Genomic DNA, 17,500 nt, shown 5'->3' with positions numbered 1-17,500 from the left:
TCATAGTCATTTTCCTCTTCGTTACTTTAAAAACATGTTAAAAGATCGGCTTTCCAAAGCAAGCGGTTGGCAGTTCCACAAATGGCTTTTCGGGCCCGAAAAATTTTCGGGACTTTCGAGAAAAAGGCTCCTGGAATTTGATTTTCAGTTGGTCTTTTGCCCGCTGCTTATCATACCGACACTTTGTTTCGTTTCTTACGTCATTTTTTTTTTTTTCATTTGTAGATGTGGAGGGGCTAGAATATGCTACATTTTCCATGATATCTTTGGCCGGACATTAGAAATTATGGACGCAATGGAAGGCCTGGCCACGAGAGATATTCTCACTGCTATTAGAAATGCTACGGTAATGACAACAAAGTTTCTTGGTTTTTCGAATTTCTTGTTTGAGCATGCGAGATGAGGTTTCCACCTTAAACAAGGAAATTTCCGCAGTCGGAATTTGTTCGTGCTTCCTCGTCGAGCACTCTTGTTGAAGATCGTTGCTTTTCGGTCTTGTTCGAGTTTTCTTCGTACTTTTAACAAGGATTTAGAGTCCTTGGACATACATCTAACAGGGGTGGTGACCACTATTATGACTGCACTGTGTAAATGGTCTGTTATTCTTCTTGGCTTTTTAGGGTCCTCGGCCAGCATTGTTTGTTCCAGAGATTTCATTTGAACTGCTCGTCAAGAGACAAATCCGCAGATTGGAAGAGCCCAGTCTCCGCTGCGTGGAACTCGTTCACGAGGAGATGCAACGCATTGTTCAGCATGCATTTAGTCAGGTAATGCAATCGAAGAACACCTGAAGGATGGAGGTGGTTAGCGTGACAACGAAACAGTTGTTTTTTTATTCTCACAGTAATCCAGTCGTGACCATGTAGTGCAATCCCGTTTTAATGCGCGTTAAAAGCAGACATTTTGTCCTTCGACCGAGCTAGTGGTCCACTTGGGTCTATTCATTCCTTCATTGTTTTCACATACTCTTTTGAATTGCTTTTTTATCTGCATGGCAAAGTAGATTTTTTAATTTCATCGAGTAACCGAAGACAACATTGAAATCTATGACGAAAACTTTTGGTCCAAGTTATTGGGAGTTGACTGTAGTTTCATTCACGGCCACTGTGCACTGTCTTAAGAATTTTTCCTGTTTTCACATGATATTTGAGTACGCGAGACTTGTTTTTTGTTTTTTTTTTGGCATTCATTTGTCCTTTTTATCCCCTTATTAGGTAATGGAGGTAAAGAGATTTCCGCGTCTTCATGACAAGATAGTTGAAGTTGTTACTAACCTTTTGCAGCGTCGTCTTCCCTCCACAAACGAAATGGTATGTTTCATATGTGCGCTTGAGTTGAAAGATGGCTTCACGCTTAGTTATTCGGCAGTTCGTGTGGTTATTAAATCGTTCTTTCCTTCTTTCCTCTTTACCCACCTTCCTTCCTTCTTCCTTTCCTTCATTCCTTCCTCCCTCCCCCTCTCCCACCTTCCTTTCTTTCTTTCTTCCTCCCTTCCTCCCACCTTCCTTTCTTCCTTTCTTTCCTTCCCTCCTTCACTCTCTTCCTCCCTCTCTCCCTCCTTTCTTCCTTCCTCCCACCTTCCTTTCTTTCCGTCTTTCCTTCCCTCCTTCACTCTCTTCCTCCTTTCTTCCTTCCTTTTTTCTCTCCTTCCTTCCTTCCTTCCTCCCTCCCTCCCACCTTCCTTTCTTTCCTTCCCTCCTTCACTCTCTTCCTCCCTCTCTCCCTCCTTTCTTCCCTCTTTACTTTCCCTCTCTCCCTTCTTCCTTTCTTCCTTCTTTTTCTCCTTCCTTCCTTCCTCCCTTCCTCCCATCTTCGTTTCTTCATTTCTTTCCTTCCCTCCTCCACTCTCTCCCTCCTTTCTTCCTTCCTTCCTAACTTGCTTACTTCCTTCCCTCCCTCCCTGCTTCCTTTCTTTCTTCTTTCTTTTCCTCTTTCCTTCGTTCCTTCCTTGCTTCCTTCCAGCTCTCCCTCCCTACCTTCTTCCTTCCTTCCTTTCATTTATCTTTTCTTCTTCCCTTTCTCCCTCTCCCGATCCCTCCCTCTTCCTTTCTACTCTGGTTCTTTCCTTTCTTTCTTTCTCGTTCCCTTCCTTCCTACCTCGTCCCCTTTTCCCTCTGTCACCCCGCCTTCCTCGCTCTTTCCCCCCTTCCTCCACCCTCCCAAGTTAAGTTAATGAGTTATTGCTACTGCTCTTTAGGTTGAAAACCTGGTGCAAATTGAACTGTCTTATATCAACACAAATCATCCGGACTTCACAGATGGTGCTTCACTTGTGTCCGCCATCACAAGTAACCACGAAATGGTATGTATAAAGGCAAATAACATGCCCATGGGAATACTAAACAGAACTAATTGGTTGGCCAGGGGGCTGGATGACAGACTGATCGTTGACTGATGGACAGACTAAATGACTGACTGCCTTGCTGGTTTGACTAACTGACTGACTGGCTAACTGACTGTCTGGCTCTGTGACCTACTGACTGGCTTAATGACTTACCCACTGTCTGGCTCTGTGACCTACTGACTGTCTTAATGACTTACCCACTGTCTGGCTCTGTGACCTACTGACTGTCTTAATGACTTACCCACTGTCTGGCTCTGTGACCTACTGACTGGCTGATTGACTAATTGGATGACGGATTCATTGATTTACTGATGCCTTTGTCTGCTGAATGATCGACTGGTTGATAGCCGTTTTCATCATTGATGGGTTGATTAACTCATCTATTAATTAGTTGATTGAATATTTCATTAATTTTCCGATATCAGGAGCGCAAACGTCTTGGAAAGTTAGCCCACAACGCTGTGACAAATGGTCCTTTAGAGGTAAGATATCCTCCATAATATGAAAGTCGTGTACTTAGGTTTCTTGTTCACTGACCTATATCTTCAATAATCGATCCAGAGATTTTGTCGACGTTTTGAATAAAAGGGCAAAAAAAAGGACCAGTTCCTGGTTAACTGTCAGATTTAAGTGCCCTTTTAGCGAGAAAGGTCGCTATGTTTGTGACTTGTTCGCAACGTCTTAAAAATTAGGAGCTAACTTTCTTCAAATCAGGGTGTTCGTTCCCAAACGTCAACTCCAGATGCAAGTCCCGTCCATCGTCCAGACGCAAGTGTAAACAGTTCCTTTGGTCCCAGTGCTCCTGCAGATAAAAATCCAGTGGCCTCGGTTTCAGGTGGAGGCCTGATGTCATGGGTCTCTGGCATCCGTAACCCCGGATCTCAAGCTAACGCGGACAAAACAAACGCAGTGGTTGGACCGAGCAAGTCAGCTACGGAAGAACTGGTAAGCGTAGCTCTCTTTTCTGATGCAAAAGCAAGGAACACATCGTTCTGGTAATTTGAAGCCGTTAAATAAGTGCTTAAACGAAATTATCTTTATTTTCTCATATGAATCTAAGCATCACCCAATGAACATCTGTGAACAAACGCGAATTTTCTATGATGGGTTAAAAACTTTCAAATTTGCCACCATTTTGGTCCACTGTTCGCAATAGTCCCCTCTCGTATGTTCAGGAACCCGTGACTTTAGTCTTGCTAAACAAGTGGCATTCTTTCTACCCGCTCGTCGAAAATGCCGGAAATATGCGTTGCAGCGCGATGTGGGAACGTGAAAGATACTGAAAATGGCATAACAATGCAGAAGATTCGTTTCTATGGCGAGACATGGCCTTTCTCTATCAAACTGAAAAGGCGTAAAGAATGGATCAACTTTGTGTTGACGACTAAGGAGGAAGAACTGGGTGCTGTGAAAAACATCATCCTTGTGCTCGCAACATTTCAAAGAGGATGATGCAACGCCTCAACTTCGACATTGTCAAATTCATCTTGACTATTCTCCTCGGCGGTTTCTTTGCTTTCCGTACCAAATAAGGTGAAGTCTGTCACAGACTTCACGTCACGTGGACTTATCATGAGCCCGCTGGCTCTCTTATCAGCGGGGCGGGCCGACCGCAAAAAAAAGGGATTTTGAAGTTTTTAAAAAATCATTAAAAAAATGCGTTTTGTTTTTTCAAATCGAAAAATTTATTTTCGCAGATGTTCATTGGGCGATACTTAGATTCATATGAGAAAACAAAAAAAATTCGTTATAGGCACTTTAACCGATTAATAATATACATGAAAAAACAGTTCTGATTGGCTAAAAAAAGAGTACAGTTCTCATGCAACACGGGTTCAAATTTGTAACACGAGTGCCAAGTACACATGCCCTTTCCAAGATTACAGTTAAAAGACGTTTGAAACGATAGTCTTGTAAATGTTTGAATTTGGCAAACATTGCGACCAGTTTCCGTCAATAGGTTGAATGAACTTACAGAATATTAAGCCGCACGCTGTCAAAATACCACTCGTTTTGATTTTGTGTTCCTTTTTTTTCTCGGATATTAGTAATACGTAATCACATGATTTCTCGTGTAATTTGGTATAAAGGAGCACTTGTAAAGTTTTCAGACAACAAATTGCACTCGCCCGGAGTGATTCGATCACTGAATTGACACACTTTCAGCTATAATCGTCAACACCAAAGCCCTTTAGTTCATAAAGGCCCTTTTCATTTGACAAACTGTGGGAAACTGCACCAGTAACAATACCTTTTCTTGCAGGCGTTGCCATCAACATTCAGGCAAAGAGGTTTAACGGATAGAGAGCAGATGGATTCTGATATTATCCGTAAGTGTTCAACATTCGCAAACTCCTCGCAGAGCTCTTGTGAATGTCCTTTTATTTTGCTATTTAAGTTTAGTACATGAAAACAGCAACAACATACACACGATATTAAGTTGCCAATAGATAATTATGAGGTGGCTTGAGAGAGGTTAGAGGTTTCTTACTCTGCGTTGCTGGCGCGATTGAAACACGCACAAGAATGTCATTTGTGAGAATCCCTTGCGGCTTTCACCGCCAGTCACGTTCATCTCACCAGCTCCGCTGGTAACAAGCATCTTAAATTATATTTTGGTAACTTCTTGTAGGTAAGCTCATCAAGTCGTATTTCGTGATTGTTAGGAAATCAATTCAAGATAGGTGAGTTTTATATTCATTCCGCGATTTTGCGTTCGCTTCCACGATTCCGTTTCTTGGTAAAAGTTAGGTCAATTTACATCAAGGATAATTATGGTGATGATAATGTTGATGATGACATGTCAACGATTACTATGGCGATGTTGATGGCCGACAACGCTGACGACGACGATGACAATGCTGACGATGACGATGATGATGACGAGGATACCGATGTCGACGACGGTGATGACGATAACCCAGGACGCTGACGACGACGATGATAATGCTGACGTTGACGAGGACACCGATGTCGTCGACGACGACGATGACAATGCTGACGATGACGATGATGATGACGAAGATACCGATGTCGACGACCATGACGATGACCCAGGACGCTGACGACGACGATGACAATGCTGATAATGACGTTGTCGGTGATGACGGTTATGATGACGACGGTGATGGTGACGAGGCCGTTTAGACTGGTTCGCTAAATCTCGGTTATGATTACGTCAAGTGTTGAAAAGCTAAAAAAATTGTGACGGGAACTTTCTAAGTATTCCAATGTTCAGATATATTGTAGAACATTTATTCCAATGACACTTATTGATATGAGATTAGGTTTCATTTAACACCATACTCTTTTACGCTTTGGTATCGATCGCGAACTGAGGGAATAATTTATTACTATTCCATGAGCGCACGTTGAATGTGACACGGTAAATAGCCAACGAGGCTCGTTGGCTATAACCAGTCTCATATCCAACAAGCACAAAGCAAATAATTGTTTTATTAAATTTTATTAAATTATTTTATTAATTTTGTTTTATTAAAGGTGGCTCAAACCAATTTCAAAGCTTTCAAGTAACGTTCTTATCTGAACGCTTGGACACTTGGAAATTAAAGACAATCAGTTTCCAGTTTGGCAACACTTGACGCAATCAGTTTCCATATCAGGTCATACGGTATATGAGCTGATAACAGATCAATTTCGATATATTAAAATTCAGTCCGAAACAAAAGGCATCATCTCGAGGCTCTGGGGAATAAATATAAGGATTTGTATGAGTTTATTCTCCAGAGCCTCGAGATGATGCCTTTTGTTTCGGACTGAATTTTAATATATCGAAATTGGTCTAGAGATTGAATGAACCAATCAGAAAGCTAGAAATGCAATATCCGCGGTCGAAAATTTAATACGGAATTGGTAAATACGTTTAATACCAATATCCTATATAAAAACATGTTTGCTTAACTTTTCTTAAATTTTCTTCAATGGACAATAAAATAAATCGGTTTCAATGATAATGTAACTCGGCCAGTAACGCGGCCAGTTTGCGGAAAATCGTTTCGAAGCTCTCCTACGCAGGCTAGATTTTTTGATAAAACAGTAAAGAACAGCTTTAAAGCATTAATTCTGTAATGATAGATGTATTGTTTTGCTATAATAATGGCGTGATTTGTCAATAACAAATTCTCTTTTTTAAAGGCCAAATAATAGATCTCCTCTCATGGTGCGTTTTCTTTTTCTGTGTCCTTAGTGTCCCCAAGGCCATAATGTGCTTCTTGGTCAATTTTGTTAAGGAGAGAATACAAAGTGAACTGGTGGAGAAACTATATAAGGTAACTAAGTATTTTGTTGTCGCCTTGAAGCAACGTCTCGAAAGTAAGTTTTCCTTGGTGCACATGGTGGCTGGAAAAAGCGATAAGATGTTATTCGTTTTTTCATTGTCTTCATGCCCCTTGGAAGTCGCTTTGTTAACTTGAAGAATATTAAAAGGAGTCATATCTTACTTTTTCCGTTGCAGAGTGAAATTTTTGACAGGCTTCTAGAGGAAGCCGAGCAAATGCACATCAAGAGAAAAGAAGCGACAGAAATGTTGAAGGTAAGCTAAAATATGGATGTTCCCTTCAACCCATTGACCCAGAGGCTAGGAGTGAGACCTGATAGATTTTACTGTTTAACACGATTTACTTGTCAATGGGGCACGATTCAGGAATCAATGGGGTAACAACTTCTAAATCCACTCACAAACTATGTCCCCTACGGAAGACTTGACAGATTTTAGTCTTTGGGGGGGGGGGGTTAATTAATTAATTAATGGGTTAATTAAGAGCCTCTACATCCCCTCAAAAACTATGTTCCCTTCACCCATTGACTCCTATAAGGGAGGCTTGATAGATTTTACTCTGTTTAAAACCAGGCGATTTTACTCGTCATTGGGGGGGGGGGGGGGGGGGTGGTTCAGGAGTCACTGGGTTAATTAACAGCCTCTACATCCCCTTAAAAACTATGTCCCCCTTAACCCATTGACTCCTACGAGGGAGAGTTGACAAATTTTACTCAGTTTAACACCAGCAGCCGATTTTACGTCAATGGGGGGGAGGGGGAGTCAATGACCTTTTGACACCCCGCACCTTTTGACTCCTAGACGATTTTACTTCTCAATGGGGGGTGGGGGGAGAGGGTGGTTCAGGAATCAATGACCCATTGACTCCTAGACGATTTTACTCCTCAGTGGGTTAACAACCTCTGCATCTACTCAAAACTTACGTCTCCTTTAAACGACTTGTCCAAAGAGGTCGAGTCAGGAATGTGATGAATCGATTGCATTCGATATAACTGAAAGCCAAGCCAGACACCAAGATTCTAGCTTCAAACCATAAGCCGGGGAGGCTCCACTCCTGCTAAAAGAGAGCTTCAAACACGAAAAAACAATACTTGGAGACTATGACAGAATTGAAAGAATTGTTAATAGCAAGCAAAAAACTCACTCACATTTTTAGGTTCTTGGAGTAACTGACCCTTTTGTTCTTGTAAAAGGTCCTAATCGTGAAAGTCTGGTTTACACGGAAACCTTTTAGGCACGGTACCCGTTTGAATTTGGCCACGGTGCCTAAAATTTAACGTCGGATACCCTCCTTTTTTGTAATGTAAAGGGAAATGTTCGTCAGTGCAACGAGTTTCACTAAAATGTACGGGTGCCGAGACCATGTGAATAAGAAGTCGGGGCAACCGTACGTTTGAGCCGCTCGTGCCACGAGCATTTCCATTTACACGACAAAATTGGAAGGTGCCCGGCCGTAAAAAATTTTAGGCAACGGGGCCAAATTCAAACGGGTATCGTGCCAACAAGGTTGTCGTTTGACCTTGCGTGGCTCCTCTGATTCGTCTTTTCAAAATATGGTAAAAAGAGGAACTTTTTCAGCAGTCACCGGGGCTAGAGTTTCATTGGTTTGTCTGAAGTGTATCATTGCAAGAAAGAAAAGAATTAGTTGAGGTGTAGCACTTTCTCCATATTTAAGCCTATAGCTTTAGTTTCGATTGTTTCGCGTAGAGGTCATCCAAAACACTGCAATCATTTTTTTTTCTTCCCTAGGCGCTGCAAAGAGCCGCACATATCATCAGCGAAGTCAGAGATACACACATTTGGTAGCGCTTCCACAAAGTCAAAAGAATTTAGCATACGAAGAAAGAATTGACTCTAACGATGAATATAAACTCGATTACATTTCCTGAAGACCTGATATCTTGTGGGTTTTTGCCTTGTGAATAGCGAGTGCGGGGTGTCCCACTGCCTTAACTTGCTATAGGGGAATCTTTGTTAACCTTTTTCGCCTCATTAGTACAAGGCTATCTTTTTCTAATCAGTCAGCCGAGAGTAAAGTACTGAATATTGAAAGTGCATTGCATAATAAGCTGCCTCTGAGAATTTGAACCCGGTATACCAGATAATCTCTGAGCAATGATGCTTTGAAAATTCGAAATTTTAGAAAGAGTGTATCGGATCATGATTAGCGCTTTCGACGCCCAAGAATTTATCAGGCCCAGTTCAAACGTCGAACTTCACATGTTTTGAATCCAGTGCAAAAGAAATCGGCCATTTGCATTAGATTAGGTTTAAAATCGGCCATTTTACAGTTGTTTGCTCAGCGACCAAGCCTATGAATGGCTGCGAGGCTGCCGGTGACCTTGTATTGATACAGACCTCACTGCTTTTATCATGTATCTTGTGTTACTGTCATTCTTATTAGTCTACCTTAACATTAGAAAAGCACAAAGGTTTGTATCAAAGCAGTGTCACCGCTAGCCTCGCTTCCATTCTTAGGCCAGGTAACTTAGCTACAACTGTAAAAAGGACTATTGGTGTTTTAGTGACGTTTTACAAGTTCTTTTACGTCAATACACCCACGGTTTTTGACGCCATCTTGGCTGGGGGACAAGCCCAGCTAAATTTAAAGTAAATATATGGGATTTTGGCCGACTTTGAACCGCTGTAACGCCGCTACAAAGAGGCGGATTTCCACAGTGAAAGTGTCTTTTAAAGACATTTATACTGATATTATTTTCATGAAATATTAAGAACAGATTCAGGCTACAACGTCCATAAACGAATTTTAAGATTTCATACAGATCTTTCTAATCCAAATCATGCAAACTGGCGCGAAATTAAAAGCAACATGAGAAGATTCATTATTCGAATTTACGGACGTCGTACCGTATTTTCTCAGTGTTAAATGAATGATATAAATAAAAGTATTTAAAGTAGTGGCAAAAGTTGGATCTCTGTCTCTTCTTGACGGCGCTACAGCGGTTCAAAGTTGGCCAAAATCCCATGAATTTACTGAAAATTTAGCCGTGTTTGCCCCTCAGTCAAGATGGCGTCAAATACCGTGTGTTTTTACCTACATTTTCGATGCTTAAAGAGGCGATAACGACGAGGGGATTCGGGCCTAAATCCAGGTCGAAAAGTCCAAGTAAAGCGCGCGTTAAAGTGATTGCAACACACTGATTTATTTTATACAAAAATCAAGATATAAAATTACAACTCAGAATAGCGTGACTGAATGTCACGCAACGGTAACGCAAACGGTATTCAACACCATTGAAGGGTCAATTGGTAAATAGCATGATGCCTTCTGTGGAAGACCTTAGACAGCAATGACCAGAACCAGGTTGCTGAGACCAGCGGTTAACGGTAAAACAATGGTTTGCTGGGGGTGCTCAGTCTCGCGGGCTCAGAAAACCTGGTTGTGGTCATTGTTATTTAAGGTTTTTCGTCTTCTGTGAGCAAACTCGTATGTTAATGACACAAAATTTAACCAATGACGTCAGCAAAGATTCCCTTATTGCTCATGAAATCACTTCTCATTATTTGCCGTTAGGGATGTGGTTGGGTTATCTCAGAAGTGAACTTTAGAAACGGAAAGTGAAAAACTGAATGGTAATCCCGAATTATTTACAATTTTGCAAGTGTTTCAAGTGACATCCAGTGGCGTTGTCATCGTCCATTTCTAGAGCTTTCTAATCTATTCTGTCCGCATTGCGGGCCTGTTTTATGTGAACGACCGCTCATCATACGAATACTGTCTGTTTCGTGCCTTGTAACTGGGATGCCACACGTCTTCGTAATGTTTACTCGATATTTAATCTTTTACCGGACTGTCGTACACAACATGTCCCCATTCAGAGAATGAAGCGCTGGTTCACCAGGGAGCTGACAGCGTTCCAAGGTTAAATAATTAGTAAAAGAAATAAAGAACTCCTGTTCAAAGTTTCAATTTTGTTTGTGTAACGATTGTTGGGTGGTGAGGAATGGTGAACGCGATACTGAACGTATCAGTAACAACGAGAGTTTAAACGGACTGTGCCATGGCGGTGCAGTTGACTTTTTTTGTAGGTTTACCCATATTACTCGCCTTTACTCGGCATGACTATTCCAAATGTGGGGGGTAGGGTAGGGGGTGAAGAGTACAATAGCTGAAACAACCCAAACCTCAAAAATGATAACCTTAGGCCTAAACACTATACTTTAGATAATGTTGAGGCCTAAGGTGAGCATTTTTGTTTTAAGGTTTGGGTTGTTTCAGCTACGGTACCCTTCACCTCCTACCCCCCGCTCCCTACCCCCCCCCCCCGCTCCCTACCCCCCACTCCCTACCCCTCACCCTTACCCCTACCCCGGAATAGTCATGCCGCCCCTACTCGCTATGCAGCTTAACGTTAGCCTAGACATAATTTAAGGGAAAAACAACGGATGTAAACTTTGAAAACCTGTTAGGGTAAGAAATCCATTCTAATCTTCTTATTCAGTCAATTCTGCCCACCCCTGCCATGCCTCCTTCCACATGAAGTCACTACTACTACTCATCTGGTATTTGCTGTTTTATTCAGACCTTCTTCAATGTCTTAATACCCCCACAGGGTTTTGGCTCTGGGCCACGAGGAGGCAACCTAAAAGTCCCTGAGTAAAAAGGGTACATGTATCAATTGGTAGATATTGTAAGGGGAATCATTCTCCATTTGCTCAACCGGGAGCGCAAGGTGGTATCAGTAGGCTGATTTAGCAACAGAACCGGAACGTCAATGGCGACGTCGCGCGCAGCCCAACTACCAATGAGAATTTAGAATAGAGAAGCAAAGAGTGGAGTCTATTCTATTCTGAATTCTCATTGGTGTTTTTTCTGCGCGCGCTGTCGCCACTGACGTTCCCGTTCTGTTGCTAAATCAGCCTAGTATTGCTTAAACGGGCGCGCGCGCAAGTGATATAGGCCACTTTGGAAAATACCATAATAATCTTTGTCTGTCCCCCCAAATTTTGCATAAGCATTGTTTCCAGTTTCTCTTGGGACTTACAATGGGCCCAAGAGAAAACAAAAACAATGGTCATGCCACATTTGGGGGGACAAACAAAGAGTATTATGGTATTTTCCGAAGTGGCCTATTGGTAATGTTCTACTCCACCAAGGTGTTTTAAGAGTCACGAAGTAAAAACTCGCAAGGACAACCAAAGTGCTGTTCGGATTAGCGATTGAAAAAATCAAACATTGAAGCAGATCTGATGCAAATCGAATTGCTTGGCTCAGAAATTGATTTTGTCCAGACACAAATCAGAAACAGACGCAAATTGGAAAAAGGGGCAACATGTTCAGCGTGTAGAGCGTTTTCACTCACGTGACCAGCAGCCATATTGGATTACTAAAACTAAAGAAAGTATTTGCATAAAAATAGAGTTCAATTCCCGGAGAATTAGTTTGGTAGATCATCATGGCCGCCATTCCTTTGTTTTGGAACACCAACATGGTAGCCGTGACGTCATGTGAAAACGCTCTATAGTTTAAACATGTCTCAACTGCCTTTCATACTGTCTTGGGCAGGGGCACATATAGTGAAAACTATTACTAGTTTAGATGTTATTTTTACGTTTCGCTTGATTTGGTTGCCAGTTCCCAATCGCTAAATTTCGTGACGCAACCCCTTTTCAGGAACATCAACGATAATCTCCTTTCAAAATTTAACTGGTTTGAGCGCAAATCCTACAGATGAATGAGTTTATTCAACACTTCTTTTGTTATCGCGAATGTTGAATGAAGTTGAACCCCCATGCCCCTCGCTTCCAACATTGTTGTGTATGCGCTTGCGCACTAATCGGTCTCACAATGTCGTATCCATAGTAACAACCACGGCTGCAGCCGGGGACTGAACTGACCGGGCCTCTCTTGAACCTTTGTTGAATCAAGTGATGATGTGTTGAAACTATTTGCCCACCCAAGCAGTCAACATCGTTCAACAGCGTTCAACAAAATCGAACGGGATGCTGAAGCAATGTTGAGGAGGTTTGCCTGAGCCTTTACCACACATGTAGGAACTTATTTGCAGTTACACCGCTTTCTAAAGTACTGCCGGATCGTAAGGTGCTCTCAATTAAATACGCAGCTGCTAACTTCGGAAGTCTTTCCGTAGGAAATTCGAGTCTTCTATAGCTCATTGGTGGAGAGGTAAGCGGAAGGTCGTAGGTTCGACTTCGTCAAAGGAGCACTCGGGTTTTTTCCGAACATCTCCGACTCACAGTTGAGGAAAAAAAACTTATCTTGATCGGAATCTTTTTTGACAAGTGATTTTATTTCTTCACCAAGCGGAGATTGTAGCATGTTAAAATTCCAAGTAAAAAGAAAATAGATAATAGAGAACTTTCTTGGGTAATGCACAACTCCTAGTAACTCCCAATTTGGGCTTTTCGGTTATAATGTATAAGTACAATATTTAGAATACATATCAATTGAAAAAGAGAAAAAGGAATAATAATTAAACATTACATTTTAAGGCTAGAATCATTTACAAAAGACCTAAGAATATAATTTTAAAATTAAGTTCAACTCAAAACAAATGTCCTCCGCTTAATAGCTTCTGCGCTAAACGGCGCCTGAAGCTATTTACACTATTCGCAGCTTTCAAATAATCAGAAATACTGTTGCAAAGTTTGCATCTACGATATGTAAATAAACGTTGTCCATATGACAGACAACATCGAGGGATGTGTAAAAGATTTCATGATCGCATAGTCCTAGTATGAATATGAGAACGAGGTACAAATATATTAGCCAGATATTTTGGGACAAAATTGTTAAGACATTTGAATACCATTATAGCATCGTTGAGAAGGAGTCTATTCTTAACATTGAGCCAGTTGAGGGATCTTATGCCTCCTGAGATGTGATCAAATTTCCAAAGACCTAACACGATACGCGCAGCAAAATTCTCTGTACAAATCATGGACTTTCTTTACATTACTTTGAGAAGTGTTAGCCTATACAGTTGCGCAATAAAACAGTTTACTCAAAACAAAAGCGTTCATCAACAATAAAAGAGACTTTCTGTCCAGAAAGTGTTTAATCCTGCTAATCTGTATTAATTTAAATAGACAATTAAAGGTAGTTTTGGCAACATGATCGTTGTAAGTTGTGACTGGTCGATGAGGACACCAAGGTCCTTTGCCACGGGACATGGTCACTGTGTTATTTCCTTCTCTAAAATCGCTGGCGCGTTTGTTATGAATTCTCAGACTCGTTCTCTGCCTTGTAGCAGGGTGGAAGCCCTCATCAGCCAATCCAGAGAACTTTTGCTTGCGACAAGCTGAGCCAATAGTAGCGGTATTTCAGTATGAAATTAAAGGCATTCTTTTCGTCTCTCGCTTTTCCCGTGTGTTAGGCCTCGCAACCCTTAAAGTTTCTGTTACGCAGACAGTTTGATGTCATCGACCGACCAAACCGTTACTTTTTTCTTTGGAGAAGCTTTGTTACCCGAAGAAGCTATGATGGAGAAGTCATTGTCGAAGCTCTATCAGAGATAGCGATGACTGAACCGAGCCTTCCCGATTTTTCAGACTTCCCTTTTTAACTGGTTAACTTAGTTTCAACTGCATGAGATGATCAGGTTCGCTTCGATTGGTCAGTTCCAATTGTCAGCAGAAGCCGGCAGAATACGATGTTCTATTTGAAGCCGTCGAAGACTGAAAGTTGGATTTTACAAGTAAGTCTGATTACAAAAAGGGATTAAACAGAGTACAGATCAAGTGATTGCACTGAGACCACTTGTACATCAAGCTGCGAATTTACAAAAAAGTATTATCATGAATTTAAGCTGCGTGACAAATTCACATGTATTGACGCCATGGCCGTATTTTTTCGTCCTCTCTCCTGGACTTGGGAGTTTGTTATCTTTCGCTGCTCATCTCTTTCGGAAACACTCAACATATTACTGCTTCATGGTGACCCACATAATGAGAACAAACCAATGTTTACAGTTGTTTCATGTTTTTGGAAGTGTATTGACAGAAGCATGGAGTCTTCATATGTTGAACATATAATTATGGCGAAAAAGATACCTTTCAATTGGTTCAACAGATGCGATGCTGGCGGTTTAGTTTCGCAAGAAATTGTCACTCACGGCTTAGTCCTTGTGCAGCATGTTACGACTCTCTTCAGAGGCTCACGATACTTGCTACAGAACATGAAGCATATGCAAGGATTGAGGGCACAGTTTGAGGCACTCAAGAACCGGAAAATGGAATAATAAACATAAAAGTTACAAGGTAATGCGTCAGATAGAAAAACATACATGAGATGTGTAACAGTGTATGGTATCCAACACAGTACAAACCCAAACACGACAGCAATGGCCAACTTCAGTACTTTTTTGTTTCTTTTTATGCGTTGTTCTTCAGCGGAATTTGAATGCTCGCCGGGAATCTTTTCCGAGTTGAGCTTGATAACGATAATGCAGTACAATGTGATCAACATGGCCATCGGGGTATAATAAAATAGCACGTAGTAGCCAAGAATGAAACGTTCATATAAGGACGTACCAAAAGCCTTTTGCCACTCAAAAAGACAGAAAGCGTCCCCTTGGTATTCCATGCGGTTAGAGAAGACGATATAAGGAGTGTTTATTGCCATTGCGATAATCCACGAGCAGAGAATAAAGAAAGGACACAGCTTTTTGTTGATGAGAGGGGATCGAAGGGGAAACACAGTCGCTCCAAATCGATCCACTGCTATCAGGATAAGGCTTTGAACGGACACAAGAGACGAAAGAATCACGATGCAAGTGACCAGCGTGCACAGGGCCTTGCTGAGCGAGGTGTCCAAGTACAGGTCGGCAAGATGCGCCGGAGTCACTGCTATTGAAAACAGCAGATCGGATATGGCCATATTCGCGATGAAAAAATTTATCGGTTTTCTCAGACTTGGCGTTTTGTAAACAAATATTACTATGAGTGAATTTCCGATGAGCGAAACAACGAAGATCAAACAAGAAGCAATAGCGGATGATGTATTGGCAGCCATCATGTTAAATGGACAGTTCCATCCGTTTCTTGTTGAATTCATGTTTAGAAGATTGAGTAGTTCCGATGGTTGAGTAAACGGTCTGCTCAAAGGTGGGAGAGCTTATATACTTCTCGAGACCGTTTTATAGACAATGTGTGAAAATGGCGTCCGACTTAATATATTTTCACCTGTGCATAGATTTTCAGTTATTATTTGTTCAGAAGTTATGCTAATTATGTTGTATTGATGCCATGCTAACGCTGCGTTTATTATTGCCTCTCAGAATTGAGTGCATAACGTAGAAAACTGACGGAAATAATTAATGACGCTATTAAATGTTAGTTTAATTGAGAAAACAAAAAATTACATTTGCATTAAATACACATCTTTTCCACTTCGCTGCTAACACATAGGCTATAGCCTGCGAGCAGGCTCTCTCTCCCCAAACGGTTCCGCAAGGAGCCTGCTCAGAACTAATAAGCCATGACTTTGATGGGAAAATGCAATTGTTGTTAATTGACAGGAAATCCTTGAGCTCGAACGAACAGTATTACGTCATCCAACTGGGAAGAAGGACTCTTACACGTGAACCGGAAGTAATTGAGTCTTAATTTAAAAAAAAGTGCTCGTATTGATGATATAATTTATTAATTTCCCATGTATTAAAAGTGATGTCATAGAGAGATTTAGCATGGCTTCTACGTGTAACGACAAGCATGAAGATTTGTTATCGAAGAAGACGTACGATGTCCGTAGCTAGCCGGCAAAAAATACGTTAAAAACAAATTTCTTTGATTTTTGGAGCGAAAAAAAAATTTAAGTGATGTCATAGAGAGATTTAGCATCGGTTGCTCGTGTAACAGCAAACATGAAGATTTGTTATCGAAGAAGACGTATGATGGTCGTAGCTAGCAGGCAAAAAATACGCTAAGATTAAACAAGTTTCTTTGATTTTTGGCAAAGCGAAAAAAAAAAAAATTTCAGCCGGCATGGCCACAGAACGATGACGGAGAATTATCAATTTAAGATACAGGGAAAGCAGTAAAACTCATTAAAAAAAAAACTGTTCTAAAGCGATCACCGCGTGGGAGCGTGATACGTCATATACTTGCCTGATATTGCACTGCACTGAAATAGCTAGTATGTCGAAAAGGTGGTTTCGCGTAACGTCATCGCGGCCATGTTTGTGGACGAAAACAAAGATCTCTCATTAGCTCCTTTGGTTCGTCCACCAGCAATTGTATATTACATCATTTTTTAAGGATAAAACCACTGCAAAAACCGTGTACGATCAAAACTTGCTCTACGTTGGATCAAAATAGATCGTGACCACACCAAAAAAAACTTTAAAATAAAAAAATATCCTGCAAAGGTTGGTCAAGACAACGTGAACATAGGCGTTGTTGCAATATTGCAACAACGCCTATGTTCACGTTGTCTTGATTGCAACAACGCCTATGTTCACGTTGTCTTGACCAACCTTTGCAGGATATTTTTTATTACATCATTGTTCTCTGTGTCTTTGGAGATTGGTTGCAAACAATCTATTGAAACCACTGACAAACATAAACCTGACTCTCTTGCTTTGCGTAGGAGCCTGGGTTTTTCCACAACCCGCAGTAGTCTGAGTAACAAGCATTACTGAACCAGTGCAGAAATCTAAAGAGCTTTAAATGCCAGAGTATTTCTTAGTACAGGAAAGCTACCCAATCCAATAGGTGATTTCCACGTGATGTCATCGCCGCCATACTGGTGGACGAAAACAAAAGACCTCTTAGTAGCTTCTTTGGTTCGTCCACCAGCAATTGTATATTACATCATTGCTATCTGTGGTTGCAAACCATCTAAAGATATATTTTTTTTAATTCTTAAAAATAAAGGT

The 17,500-nt window shown here is 41.2% G+C and overlaps 3 protein-coding genes across 4 annotated transcripts in view; 1 reads left to right on the top strand and 2 right to left on the bottom strand.

Moving 5' to 3' along the window:
* The window catches only part of LOC138057196 (dynamin-1-like protein), a 36,507-nt gene extending 25,935 nt beyond the window's left edge, over positions 1-10,572 (top strand). The window contains exons 13-23 of the mRNA XM_068903255.1: positions 226-346; positions 621-767; positions 1,215-1,310; positions 2,198-2,302; positions 2,770-2,826; positions 3,059-3,289; positions 4,608-4,674; positions 4,977-5,028; positions 6,552-6,633; positions 6,819-6,896; positions 8,391-10,572. Coding sequence (XP_068759356.1) covers positions 226-346; positions 621-767; positions 1,215-1,310; positions 2,198-2,302; positions 2,770-2,826; positions 3,059-3,289; positions 4,608-4,674; positions 4,977-5,028; positions 6,552-6,633; positions 6,819-6,896; positions 8,391-8,447 — 1,093 coding nt within the window. The 3' untranslated portion in view covers positions 8,448-10,572. The remainder of the gene's footprint in view (positions 1-225; positions 347-620; positions 768-1,214; positions 1,311-2,197; positions 2,303-2,769; positions 2,827-3,058; positions 3,290-4,607; positions 4,675-4,976; positions 5,029-6,551; positions 6,634-6,818; positions 6,897-8,390) is intronic.
* Positions 10,573-12,918: 2,346 nt separating this feature from the next.
* On the bottom strand, positions 12,919-15,986 carry LOC138057961 (neuropeptide SIFamide receptor-like). The gene has a single exon (XM_068903867.1). The coding sequence runs from the start codon at positions 15,676-15,678 to the stop codon at positions 14,734-14,736; it is 945 nt and encodes a 314-aa protein (XP_068759968.1). The 5' UTR covers positions 15,679-15,986; the 3' UTR covers positions 12,919-14,733.
* A 1,216-nt stretch (positions 15,987-17,202) lies between these two features.
* Positions 17,203-17,500, bottom strand: part of LOC138057192 (tyrosine-protein kinase csk-1-like) — a 33,132-nt gene continuing 32,834 nt past the window's right edge. For both annotated transcript variants that reach the window (XM_068903251.1, XM_068903253.1), the window contains exon 4: positions 17,203-17,367. In XM_068903251.1, the coding sequence (XP_068759352.1) occupies positions 17,307-17,367 (61 nt within the window). In that variant the 3' untranslated portion in view covers positions 17,203-17,306. The remainder of the gene's footprint in view (positions 17,368-17,500) is intronic.

This window comes from Montipora capricornis, chromosome 7, assembly GCF_036669925.1.
Source record: "Montipora capricornis isolate CH-2021 chromosome 7, ASM3666992v2, whole genome shotgun sequence".
Classification (NCBI taxonomy): domain Eukaryota; kingdom Metazoa; phylum Cnidaria; class Anthozoa; order Scleractinia; family Acroporidae; genus Montipora; species Montipora capricornis.
Note: the sequence above shows the minus strand (reverse complement) of the source record. Positions and strands in the feature narration are given on the sequence as shown.

Bases quoted from the DNA above. Each gene is read 5' to 3' on its own strand.
- LOC138057961 (XM_068903867.1), bottom strand. From the start codon at position 15,678: ATGAATTCAACAAGAAACGGATGGAACTGTCCATTTAACATGATGGCT.